General features: G+C 30.1%; 1 protein-coding gene across 1 annotated transcript; it reads left to right on the forward strand.

Moving 5' to 3' along the window:
• The first annotated feature begins 10815 nt into the window (after window positions 1-10815).
• Window positions 10816-13845, forward strand: LOC142532313 (uncharacterized). The gene is made up of 3 exons (XM_075638634.1): window positions 10816-11327; window positions 12485-12578; window positions 13627-13845. The coding sequence occupies exons 1-3, from the start codon at window positions 11011-11013 to the stop codon at window positions 13843-13845; spliced, it is 630 nt and encodes a 209-aa protein (XP_075494749.1). The 5' UTR covers window positions 10816-11010.
• The last annotated feature ends 353 nt before the right edge of the window (window positions 13846-14198 follow it).

A 14198-nucleotide genomic window follows, 5' to 3' on the forward strand; every position in this document is an offset into this window, starting at 1 on the left:
TGCAAATTTAGCAAGAGTATCTTTCAAATCTGTCATGGTTTGAGCAGTTTGAGTATTGATAGACTCTTTCTTTGCAATGAAAGAATTCAATGTATCTTCCAAATTTCTTTTAGGTGGAGGAACATAAGGTGCATAATTTTGAAAATTTTGTTGATTTTGGAAATGTGGTTGTGAAAATTGTGCAGCATTATCATTCCTCCAACTAAAATTTGGATGATTTCACCAACCTGGATTGTAATTTTGAGAAAATGGTTCAAAATTTGGCTTTTTGAAATTGTTCAAAACATTGGCTTGTTCATGGAGACATTCTTTAAAAGAGTGCAAATTGGGACAATCTTTTGTAAAATGATCATTTGTATCACAGATGTGACACGCAATTTCTTGAACATATTTTAATTGACCATCCTTTTTCAATTCAAGTGCCTCAACTTTTCTTGCCAAAGAGGTAAATCTAGCTTGAAGATCATGTTCATCTTTGAGAGTGTACATACCTCCACCAGATGTAGGAGATTGAATCTTGTTTGATGGTTCGATTGTACCTATAGTGTCCCAATTTTGAGCAATTTCAGCTAATGAATCGAGATACTCAATTGCCTCATTTGGATCTTTATCTTCAAATGTTCCATTACACATAAATTCAACCATTTGCCTATCTTTAGGTGTTAAGCCTTCATGAAATTGAGAAACAACTCTTCAAATTTCAAAACCATGATGTGGACAAAGATTAAGCAATTCTTTGTATCTATCCTAACACTGATAAAAAGTTTCTCCTTGTTTTTGACTGAAAGTGATGATTTGCCTTTTGAAAGAATTTGTTCTATGAGATGGAAAAAACTTTTTCAAAAATTGTTGTTGCAATTCATCACAAGTTCAAATGGATCCCGATCTAAGATTTTGTATCCAAGTTTTAGCTTTATCTTTTAAAGAAAAAGGAAAAAGCTTAAGTCGAATGGTGTTCATGCTACAATTTAGATCATTATATGTGTTGCACACTTCTTCAAACTCTCGTAAATGCATGTATGGATTTTCAGAATCTAAGCCATGAAAATTGGGTAAAAGTTGGATAATACCAGGCTTAAAATTGAAATGAGATGCATCAGGGGGAAAAACTAGACATGAAGGTGCACTAGTACGTGTAGGATTCATGTGATCTCTAAGTGTTCTTCGTCTATCATGATCATGTTGAGATTGAATTTCATCTTCATTTTCTTGGATGGGTTCTTCCGCCATGTTTTGTAAAAATAAAGGGTTATTTCGAATGAGTCGACCACTAAGTGTACGTGACCAAATGCTCATGCAAATGCAAATGCAAAAGAATAAAAACACACAAAAGCAATAAAAATTCAAATAAAGAAAAATAAGCTATAAAAAAAATTAAATAGACTTGAAATTAAATTATACTTCCGCGACAACGGCGCAAAAACTTGTTGCGACTTTGATTGTTGCACTCCCAAGAGCAGGTTGTCCACAAGTAGTATAATTCAATGAGTTCGAATATCGTATCCACGACGAAGCTAAGGTAATTACAAGTCCACTACAATGTCTTTTTATTTATTTTTTCTTTTAGTTGTTTGAATATTTAATTGGTAATTTTTAATTGTTGAAATTTTAATTTAAGTAGTTGAGATTAAAGAATTCACTCTTGGTATTTTAATAAAGTTAACATTAACGAACATTATTGAAATCCACTTAATAAAATGGTTCCAATATATTAAATAATCATATTTATATTATGTTATATATTATTATCTTATAAGTATATAATATATACCAAAACTTATAAATGTTGTCAAGTATTTATTGTGCTATATATAGATATATATATTTGTAAACACTAAATCAAGGTTCCCACTTTAAATGGTTGGTAAAATCAAACTAACATTTAAATGGTACCAAGAAATTAATATTATGATATATTTATATATAGTAAATCAAGATTCCCACTTTAAATGGTTGGTAAAACCAAACAAACATTTAAATGGTTCCAAGTAATTTAATATTATAATATATTCATATATAATAAATCAAGGCATCCACTTTAAATGGTTGGTAATACCAAACTAACATTTAAATGATTCCAAGAATTTAGTGTAACATATAGCAACAATAAATCAAAACTCCCACTTGTAAGTAGGGTATAAAAATGCTTAAAGAAATAAATATAACATAAACAATAAATAATGATTAAATAATATAAAACATAGATTCTTACCTTTTAGTAACCTTATTATCATACCAAGAGTTTCACCTTTTCATCTCAACTTTAGGAAGTTAGCTATTCATTATTCAAAGTGTAAAATTTTGAATATGAAATTAACATGCTAATTATATTTAAATGAAGAAATAAAGGAAAAATATAGAGAGAAATATTATGAACTCAAAGGTTTGTTCATAGAATGAGGGATATCTCAATACATTACAATGAATCCCTATTTATAGCCAAATTTGGGGAGACAACCACAAATAAAATATTATTTTTTTACACATAAGTTTTCATTGGTGTTCTAAGATATTATATTATATTACACATCACTTTTGAAAATATTCTTCTCCGAATTTGCTTCTTCACATAAAAAGAAACATGTGGATAATTGAGTTGTCTAGTTGTGGTATTTTTTTCAAACCATTTGACAAAGTAATTTGAGAGATATGGTCAAAATACTAGAGCATGGTAAAACTGCCACTCCTTTGGTAACTTTATTTGTTGCTTAATTTAATCCCAATTGTGAGAGGATTTTTATCTCATGCTTGCCACCAATATTATCGATATTAACATCAACTTTCTACAGGTCCAAGAATCATCTTAATCCCATTTGCAACGCCAAGTTTATTCTTGTTTTATCGAACCTGTAAAAAATAATAAAAACTTGTAATTACACAACAACTTATATTTTATACAATTTATTATAAAACATATAATATTTAAACATTTAATAAAACAAAAACTATATATTTATATTATAAAATATTTAATTAATGTACAATTTTTATGTTTATCAGCAGACTGCAACTAATAGTGGGAACGTCGCATTTCAGAAAAGCTGCAGTTTACGAATGTCAGAAAGATATTGACGTGGCAAACAATAGATATAAAGATTTAAATTACATTGATTATTACCGTTGAAGAGAAGCCTATAAATAGTAGAGAAGAGCAGTTGAAAAAAAACGATTCACTATTCTATCAATCTCGCTGTTACTATGCTGAGATTCTCGCTCATATTAAAAATTAAAGCTCACTTATCAGATTTATTCGTAGCATTCTAGGCTACTTTTCGAGCTTACTAGCATAAATTATTTTGTTGTAAATTCGATCATAAAAGAGATCAGTTGTGATAAGTCCAGTTGAGTACTGTGTAACATATTGTAAACTAAGAGTTTCAGTTTTGACATTGTTAAGTCCAAACTGAAGTGGGTCTGTACAAGTGTTTGTATTGATCAAAAGTCTTTTAGTGGATATCCTATCGTTGTGATAGAAGGGGTGACGTTGGAGTGATTGAAATCTCCGAACATCCATAAAATCTCGTGTGTTCTTATTTCCGTTTTTATTCTATCTATCAGTCAGTTTATTTCTGCACTTTAATGTTAACTGATTGATATCGACTGACAAGATTCCGAGTTCCAGTTTGTCACTAAACTGACTCAACATTCGAAAATATTGTGAAAATCGTGAGTGTTTATTCAACTCCCCCTTCTAAATACTATTTCACCAGTTAATCGATCCTATCAACCATCATAATTTTGCGTAGAGATATGTTTCAAAGCAAGTGACCCATAACATAATGCGCCTGATGAGACTAAACCACAGTACTGGGCTGGCAGGGATGTCCACTACCACATACATGAGATCTCCGGTCATGCTTTACCAGGTGGATTGGTCCCTGGTAATGCTTTACCGCTTCCCAATCCTGATCAAACTCGATCATGCTTAACCGGGGTGGAGAGGTCCCCGGACACGTTCTCCGGCTTCCAAACCCATAACATAATTGGTCACAAGACAATTAGCATACCTCAAAAACATAAAACATTTTCTTTTTGCGCGTCGAACATACTTGCATAGCGTTGAGGGCTTCTTTGGATCTCTCTTGGGCTACTGCTGCACATGCTAACACATTATTCATGCACCTTAAGTTCTGTAACTTAACCATTACAATCGTACTTACTATCAAATTAATTAAATAACTTTTATGACTTTCTAGACCACTAGGGGCTTGACCATGTTTAATCATTAAACTAAATCATGACATCGAACCCCGAAACAATCCTGATATGGAGTATAAACATTTCCCAAGCAATGGAAAACACTAACCAATACTACCTAACTAGCAAAAGTCCCTATACTAGCGCCTAGGCGCTGTGTGCCAGCGCCGCGACGCTGCACGCACCGAGGAGCTAGTGCCGCGGCGCCATATGGGCAGCGCCGTGATGCTCGACCTGCGAAAAGATAGCGCTGCGGCGCTGACCTACGAAATAATTTCCCAAAGAATGATTCTTGATCCCAACTATAAGCCACGTCCAACCGACTCGAACCATCCATGAACTAAACTCGAGACCCATCCTAGGATGCTATGGAATTGACTCAAACCCATTCAAATTCCTCAAACGTCTCCAAACGATGACATGCAACACCAACGCGTTTAAATCCCACAAATCCGACATTCGGCACAATACGCTTCCCTACAACTTCTATTGTAACCAGACCCATAACGACTCAAAATGACACACCTATTAGCGTCTGACCACAACCCATGACATACCTAAACGTAGCAATGACCACCCGGCGATTCCCAACGAAGCCTGCAACCAATAAAATTCAAGAAAACATGAAGAACACATATTGAAAACGTCACAATTTGAGCAGTCACATGTGAATGATCTTAACTCACTCGTTTCTTGTCTGAAAATTACGAATTTACTGTCGAATCGAATGTATCAAAAATTAATATTTTTATATGTTGAAAAGTTTTCTAGAAAACCGATAAAAAATTTTCAGGATTCGAAATGACAACAGATTCGGTTTTGAGATCTAAAATTTTGCTCCAAAATCATTCCAAGCATCAACGCTCAAATTTTTGCATAACATACATGGATTTTTACATACAATATGCATCAAAATATTTACTATGACAAGATCAATGTGAAAAATGAAATATTATACATGCCTTGATGATTTAAACTCACGAAACGACGAATAACAAAACGAGGAGATGCGAGAATCGATCCGGGACGACTTGTGAAACATTTCTTGCTAAAAAAACCAACGTGAATCTACTGAAAAATCGAAGGGGAATGGGTGGCTGTTGGAAGAAACTCAAGAACCCTACTTCTACAAAAAAAAGAGAAAATGCAAGTGTGTGTGTGAGTGTGTGTCGAGTGGGGGTGTGTGTGTGTGTGTAAAGATTAGGGAGTTAACAGGGGATAATTAGATTAATAAAAATAATAATAACCAGTTAACAACCCCTAATTTTAAATAAAATGCACAAGTGCTAAACTTTCAAGATTTAAAATTCCCCAACTATTTAAATTAGTATTTGAACAGTTTAAAATCTTAACATCGCCTAATAAATTAAATTAGACTTTAAAATGCTTAAAATTTCACAAATCATTTAAAATATCAATTTTCTTGAGTTGAAATAAAATACCACTATTATTCATAATTCACCTAAATCGTCACCGATCTCTTTTCCCAATCATGTATCGAATATTCGCCTGAAACATACAACTCAAGAAAACGTTTTAACGTGCATCAAATAAACATGTAATAATAATGAAAATCATAAATCATGCATTCTTAAAATCACTTTAAAATTAAATAAATAATTTAACAATTTAATAAATGCATGTATTTATGTGTACTGATTTTGGGTTTAGAGTACACTTAATATTTTTCTAATTATTTAAGAAAAAAGAAAAGGTAGACCATCTATAAACTTAGCTTTTCAAAGACTATTATTACAGACTGGTATTTCATAAATACGAGATAGAAAAGTATCTTTATACCATCTAAAATCAGTAAGAGTTTTACATTTTAAATTACTTAATAAAGTACGTATTTGTTCATCATTATCTATGAATCTACCAATAAAATGTTCAACTTATTATCATTATGAGAGAATAAACTGAACTTTATATATGAATATTATTCTCAGTTTTTATTGAGTTTAAAATATCATCTTTATGAGATTGATTTAAATAATTATCCCATCAACTTTTAAGTTGTCCAGTAAAACTTGCTAAAATCATTTTAGCAATATTTTTATCATTATTTCCTGAATTTTTATATACAGTACTATATATAAGCATTCTGTGAGCAGTATTATAAATTTTTTATCACAAAACCATCAATATTTCATTCATAAATACTTTTTCCATTATAACTATTAGAAAAGATATATTCATGTTCTTCAAAAAGAATATCATTCATGGGAGTAGCAGGTCTATCATAATAATATTTTGTTTGAGTATGTTTATCTGCCCATTTTATTTTATTTATTTCTTCATCAGAAGGATTATTAATATTTTCAAACTCTTCATTGATAGTATTTAAATTAAGATTTTTAAAATTTTCTTCTAATAGTTTTTCTATATCAGAAACATAAGACTTAAATTTAAAATTTTTTATTTTTGGAGGGGATTGAATAGAAGAAGATGCAATAGAAATAATATTATTTTCTTCTTTAGGTTGTATATAAACATATGATTTAATTTGATTGATAGTTAAAATAATTTTATCAATGCGATCTTTAAGAGAAATAATTTCTTCTCCTATTATCGTAAGATATAAATTTGTATAATTCTGTTTTTCAATTATCCGATTAATATGTTTAACAGTTATTTGTAACATATCATTATCAAATAATTTTGAAAAGGCAGTAAAATTTAAAACTTTATTATTTTTTTCTCTAATAATATATTGCTGAGGAAGATAAACCGTTCTTTGAATCTGTCCAGAAGAAAGTTTATAATTTCTTTCAAGAATAGAAATATAATCTATAATAAATGTTTTAGAAAACCAAGGAACAAAATGTATTAATTAATTTTAATTTTCACAATATTTGTAGAATTATGTAACAATATATTCAAATTCTTGTTCAGAGAAACTTTTATAATACAAATATCTGAAATATTCCCATTTAGGTTGATAAAATTCTGCATTGATCTTTGCTCTAGCACGAGATCCTTTAGAAAAAATCAATTTTTAATTCTTTATCTATTAAATAGTAAAATTCATTTTTGAAACTGTATCAATTTCTCTAACTTTTTGAAATTTATTTTGATGAACAATCATATTTTAATTAATAATTAAATCTTTTACTGTATCTTTTCTAGAAGATTCTATCTCTTCTCTTATTTGAGAAATAGAGGATCTGGATGTTTGTGGAATATACACTGTATAATCTAAAGTTGAAATAAAAGAATGACTAGATCTTATTATAACATAGACAGAAGATGATAATAACCTTCTTTGTTCATTATTAAACTTTATTTGAATAGATCCTTCATTATTTTGTATAACTTGTTATAAATCTTTTTTTATTATAAGATTTTTAGGAAAAACTTATTCAATTATCCAGCTTTTTGGAATTTCAATTTCTTCCTATTTTATAGGTCTACGAGTTGTAATATTAGATCAATTAAAATTAGTTTCTATTAAAATAGTTTCATTTAATTGTTTTATCTATTCTTTTACAAATAAGATTTAGTGTAAATAGTGGTTTAAAATAAATCATATAACAGATACATATGACTTCTGTTCCAGAATATAATTATAATCATAAGTTTTAACATTTAATTTTAAAGAATCTAATATATTTATATCTGACAAAGATAAAGATAAATTTGCATAAACATCAAAATATACTGGACCATGAGCCAGTCTAGATTGAATGATTCCCATAAGGATTGTTTCCAATTTAAGTTTCTACCATTTTTTAAAGCTTCTATAAAGCTTTCTGATAAAACTTCTAAAGTTAAAGGTACGGCAATTTCAATTAAACAAATATGAATAAATCTATAATTTTTCCTATGAGGTAAAATATCTTTATTGTTTAACAATCTAATAACCATTTCTTCATTATGAAGAGGCGCTGATGATTCTGTATTTTTAACTACTTGTTTGAAACCAATTCTTTCAAGGTTCCTAACTTATAAATAATTTGACATTCTATTTTAGGAATAATCAATTTATTCAACAAATCTAAATTTCTGGTAAATCATATTCTTCATTTAAACTGTTTTGAACAGTTTCTTTCATACTAAATATATTTATTGAATAAAAATGTTAAATCATAAACCTTCATTAGATCATATCATAAAATACATACTCTTTAAACATTCTTTAACATAAATATAAAAATATTCAATGATTGGATTTATGGAAATTTAATTATTTTGAGTGAAAAATAGATAAAATAATATATAAATTGAAAAAAAATTTAATGAGATGGTCTCAAAGTTAATTTTGTAATATGAATATTTTATCTGATCTCATTCATTGGAAATTATTCATTTTATATTAAAAGTATTGTTTTACGCTGTAAATGAGTAAGAATCTCGTGATCCGACGGTGTCGAGTGGAAGGGCCGTCGCTCAGGAATTCGGAAAGGTACTTTTGGAACACCAATAGGCATGGATTAAAAGAAAAAGAACTAAATGCTCTATTTCACTTTGATATAAAAACGAAACAATACGGTTTTATCGTCTTTATAAAATTGGCTTTAGCATAATTAATTTTATCCATATATTATAAAAATTCAAAAATAAAGACAATATAAATAAAGGAATTTTTTGACGAATAAGTTTTTTTGAAGATAATTTAAGGATGGACGCGTTTAATCATTGAAAATGGTATCGACCCTCATAGATCTACATCCGTGAGATTGGTTGACGCGATTTATATCTGCAATTAAAAGTTTTATGAGTAGATATTTTATGAGACGATTTCACGGATATATATGTAAAACGGATCGACCCGATTCATATCTACAATAAAAATATTATTTTTAAAATAAAAATAATAATATTTTTTTTATGAAATAGATCGAGTTAGAGATCTATATAAAAAATTAACGTTAAAAAATTCTCATAAAAGTTTTTTTTTACAATTATTATATTGAAGATGACTGGACGAGAAATTTGTTTGTTTTTTTTTTTTTTTTTGGAAAGGGATGAAAAATGTTAATCTCATAATAATTTAATTATTTTTGGGTAATATAATAAAATAAGATAACAATCGATATAGAAAGGGTACAAATTATATATGGATTCAAAAAAGTGAAGTGAAAATAAGCTTTAAATTAACAGTCGTGGAAGGAATGAAATATATACGCACATTGTTTTTTAAATTTTCGGGCATGATATAATTATTTTGTATATTATATGTCAATGTTACGACTTTTTCCTCATTCAAAAAAATATAATTGGAGAGATGATAGTCGTAATAGTCATCAATTTTGTATTTTGGTCGTGTAATAATTTAAATTTAGATTTTAGTGTTATAAGTTCGTTGTTTTTTTCAGAGTGTTGATGTGATGACAAAAAATGTTCATGCGCTACTCGGATGTGTGATAACATATCAATGAAAAAAACAAAATGCTAGAAAATAACCAATTTATATATTTGACTGTGTATTTTGTGTTTTACAAGTCTTATAAGTTGGTTCATTTTTTGTCTTTGGCCTTTTTTCGAGAATGTAAGTATTATTTGACAACACATCAATATTTTTTTAACCGTTATATAAAAAGACCAAAGATAATAAAAAAAATAATAAACTCATAAGATTAATGTCTAAAATTCAAATTTGAATGACCAAAACACAAAATAAAGCATAGTTAGAGGATAATTTTGGCTATTATCCCTAATTTGAATTGTCATATGAATATATATATGATTTTAAATGGAATAAATTATAGTTACAATTATATTGCTTTGAAGATCTCCAAATATAACACATATCAGATATGACTCAGTTACCAATTGAAACCCAAATGCAAACCTTGTGTGGCAAAAGAAGCAAGAAATTAAAATTTTTTAATAACTAAATATAATATGTTTTGAATATGAGTAAAATACCATCGAAACTCAAGAACGCAAATCACATGAAGAGAAAATAAAAAACCAGAAAGTGCCTCATTTTTACGTTAATTAATTCTCAAGATTAGAATGGAAATGAATGTTATTATTAGGGACAATTGTATTAAAATCCCTAATACCACTTCAAAGTTTGTGTTCAGTCCCTAGTGTAAAACAAATATATTCTCACTCCCTGACAAAACCATTTCATATGTTTTAACTCCCTCGTAAGCATGAAATTACCTAATTGACCTCATTTTTAATTAAAACTCATTTTTACCCTTAAAATCCCTAACACCATCTGTATTTGGGATTTTAATACTATTACCCCAATCCACCATCGGCTTCGTGAGAAGAAATCCCATGATGGGTCTGTGTGAAACCTCATTTACTTGAAGCTCAAAATCTTGAAGATTGTCGTGCAGAACTAGTTCATCGAAGGGAACAAAAAGTGAAGGTGAGTTTCTTTCCTCAAACTTTCTCATTTTTTTCGTGAAATTCCAGCTTTTAGGTAGTTCGTGAAATTCCAGCTTTTAGTGAGTTTGTGTTTATTTGTTTCAATTTAATGATTTTCTTATGTTTTTTAATTGTTATTGTGTGTTTTTTATTGTTTTAAATCCATTATTTATTTGAATTCCACCGATTGAATTTCGAAAATGTAGGGTTTTGTATTATGATTGTTTTTTAGAATAACATAAAAGCAATTCAAGTATCTTATAGTCTTAATCATACGGCTGCCTTATTTGAATACAAAGCAGTGTAAAGATGAATGAAGAAATTATTTTTAGATTTCTCGATTAATGCAATTTTATCCTCAATTTTTATGTTTTAGTTCTTGAATGATAAAGTTGTTAATTTTGTTTAAAAATTTTCTGAAAATTCTTTAAAGTCTTGAAATGTGCATATCAATTACTTTTGTATGTTTTTTGTATTAGGTGCAAAATGGAATATGAAAGTGGGTCTTGCAACCTGTCGTTTTTGGGTAGCTGTAAATGCAAGAAACAGTTGTTTGTGATTTCAATTTTCAGCGGTTGTAGTTTGCTGGACATTTTTGAGAGGCTTGGAAAAAAATGTGCTGAGATTACTCCTGAAGCTATGATTCTGCAATACGTAGCCCCCCAACACAAGATGAACGTGACTTTGAACGAAGATGATGATGTCCTAAATATGATTCATCTTCATATGTGTATGAAGCTTAGCATGATTGAATTGAGGGCAGAGAGTAAAAACGAACATGTCCGCAACCAAAATATTCGGAGGTAAAATATATTAGATTTATGTCCTTATTTAGTTTTGATAATTTTTTTATATTTTAATTTATCAAGCATGAAATTGTGCATTAGTTGAGATTATTGTGGTTATATAATTTGTTCTATGTTATAATAATATAAATATGTTTTGTTGTCATGATATGAATTATTTGACGATACTAATATTATTTACATTCCATACTTTGAATTTTTTATGTTAAGTTATTTTTGTATCTTGCACTTAACAAGTTTATATCATATTGGTAAGGGTTGATAAGGAAGACAGACAGAGAAATAGTGGTAACGAAGCTGATCAAGCCTCTTTGAGCAATACACTAGATGCTTGGATTAATTGCATTCGTGGTGTAGGTCAAACATTCAAAGATGCTGCTGACTTTAGAAGATGTGTTAAAAATTATGCTGTTTCTACAAGACGTTCATTTTCGTACAGAAAGAATGATAGCGAAAAAGTCACTGTTACTTGTACTGACACTAGTTGTGGATGGAGAATTTATGCTTCTAAATACAAAGCAGACAATATATTTGCGATCCGAAAATGCAATTTAGAGCATACATGTGGTGAGAAATAATCTACGTAGTAGAGGACATCCTAGAGCAGATGCAACATGGATAGCTAATGTGGTGAAAGGCAAACTCATAGGAGAGCCCTCTTATCGTCCTTGTACAATTCAAAAAGACTTACAAAGAGATTATGGTGTAGAGTTAAACTATCGCAATGTGTGGAAGGGCAAGGAGTTAGCGATGCATGATATTCATGGCACAGATAAGGGATGCTATGATAGACTAAGATGGTATTGTCGAGCTGTTAAAGAAACGAATCCTGGAAGTGCTGCTGAGTGTGAGATTGATATCGAAACTAACAAATTTAAACGACTGTTCATTTGTTTGCACGCATGTGTAGTTGGTTTTGTTACTGGATATAGACCGTTGATTTTTTTGGACGGGACTCATATAAAAAATAAGTTTAAAGGTTGTATCCTACTTGCTGTGTCGTAGGATGCCAATGATGATCTTTTCACAATTGCTTATTCTCTAGTGGACGTGGAGAATGATATTAATTGGGAATGGTTTTGTTATCATCTGAGAAGTGTTTTGCTTTCGTGTCAAAGCATTCCATTCAATGAGTACACGTTTTTCTCTGACAGACATCCTGGGATTATCAAGGCAGTTAATCTACTATTTACGGGCAGTCACCATGCGTACTGCTTGAGACATTTAGTTGATAATTTTGTGAAAGTGGTACATAATCAATTACTTATTTTTATGTAGAACGTTCTTTTTTTTATATGTATAAATAGATGTATTTAATCTGATTTTTTTGTAACCATTTTAGGTGTTGCGAAGCTATCCAAAACATAACAAAAAGCATTGGTCTTCGGTATTCAAAAAAGCTGTTTATGCTCCATCTTTGCAGGAGCATGAACAACATATAAAAAATATCCTGGAGTCCATGCCATTTGCTAGGGATTTTATTGTAAATTCTGAACCACAGAGTTGGGCAAATGCATTGTTTCTTGGCAATAGATGGGGTGTTATAAATAATAACATCGCCGAATGTTGGAATAATTGGGTTAGAGCAGCTCGTTATCTCCCTATCGTGGGTATGGTGGACCATATACGAGTACAGATCATGAACATGATGCACGAACGACGTGAATCAACAGCTATTATGGTTAAAGAATTAAGTCCAAAAAAGGAGAAAGCTATTGGTAGTGTATATGTGGAATCCCGGAAGTTGAGAGTGCACCGGTCTTGTAATTGGAGGTTTGAAGTAGTCGATGGTGAAAAATCATTTGCTATTGACTTGATAGCCATGACCTGTTCATGTAGATATTGGCAAATCAACAAGCTTCCTTGCAAGCATGCTTGCGCCGCTATTGAGTCGAAGTTGATGTCGTTTTATGATTTTTGCGACAAGTATTTCAAAATTGAAATGTACCGCCAAAGGTACAGAGGAATTATTAATCCCATCCCAACGTTTGACATTAATGAGTCTTATCTTGATGATGGAAATGTAATCAATGCTCCTGATGTGAGGAGTCAGCCTGGTCGTAGGAAAACCAAGAGGATACCATCGCAAATCGAATCACGTGTGTCAAAGTGTAATCGTTGTCATAAGGGAGGACATAACAGACGTAGCTGCAAAGAAGCTATAAACTAGCTGTTATTGTTTCATGAAAATGGTGTTTCAATGTTTTTATTATTACTATCTTACTGTTAGTATCTATCAATATTCAGTATTTTTGTTTATGATTGACACCTGAAATATTTTTCGAAACTTTAACAGGAAAAAGAGAGTGCTGGAAGGGGAATCAAGCATGTTGATACCAGTGAGAAGTCGTACGCGTTCGAGTGGAAGCATTGGTGGTTTACGCATTATGTGATTGTTTTGTTTTTGAAAATGTTGGGAAAGAGTTGGTTTGGTTTGCCTTACTGTCATGTTGTTTTAGTGCTTGTTGATGTCTTGTATTCTTATATGTTCTCTGGAAAAAAACTTGGGGTTTAGGTTGTTGTTTATGTTAATCTTTTAAGTTGGAGAATTTATTGTTTTGTTTGTGTTAGGTGTTAAGCACTTCAATATGTATTTCTATTTATTGTTATTTGTTTCTGGAAGGTTTGGTGTTTCATTTGTTCATTTTTTAATGTTTTGTTTAAGGAGTGTTTCAAATGGTACATATCAATTTTGAACAGATATTTGAGTACAAAAATTGCTTAATTTGGTATATTATGTGTAAATATGAGTACAAATATTAAATAATTAGGAATATTTTGTGCACAATAAAACTGTACTCATATTATACCGGAAATACAAAATACATGTCCAAATTGGAAGTTTTTGACTATTCAAACGTTATTCAA

The sequence above is a fragment of the Primulina tabacum genome, chromosome 18 (assembly GCF_025594145.1).
Source record: "Primulina tabacum isolate GXHZ01 chromosome 18, ASM2559414v2, whole genome shotgun sequence".
Classification (NCBI taxonomy): domain Eukaryota; kingdom Viridiplantae; phylum Streptophyta; class Magnoliopsida; order Lamiales; family Gesneriaceae; genus Primulina; species Primulina tabacum.

What these genes read in the sequence shown, in the direction of transcription:
- LOC142532313 (XM_075638634.1), top strand. Translation starts at nt 11,011, where the DNA reads ATGGAATATGAAAGTGGGTCTTGCAACCTGTCGTTTTTGGGTAGCTGT. An exon ending in CGCAACCAAAATATTCGGAG is followed by an intron (nt 11,328 to 12,484) that starts GTAAAATATATT and finishes TTTCTCTGACAG; the next exon opens with ACATCCTGGGATTATCAAGG. An exon ending in TTGATAATTTTGTGAAAGTG is followed by an intron (nt 12,579 to 13,626) that starts GTACATAATCAA and finishes AAACTTTAACAG; the next exon opens with GAAAAAGAGAGTGCTGGAAG.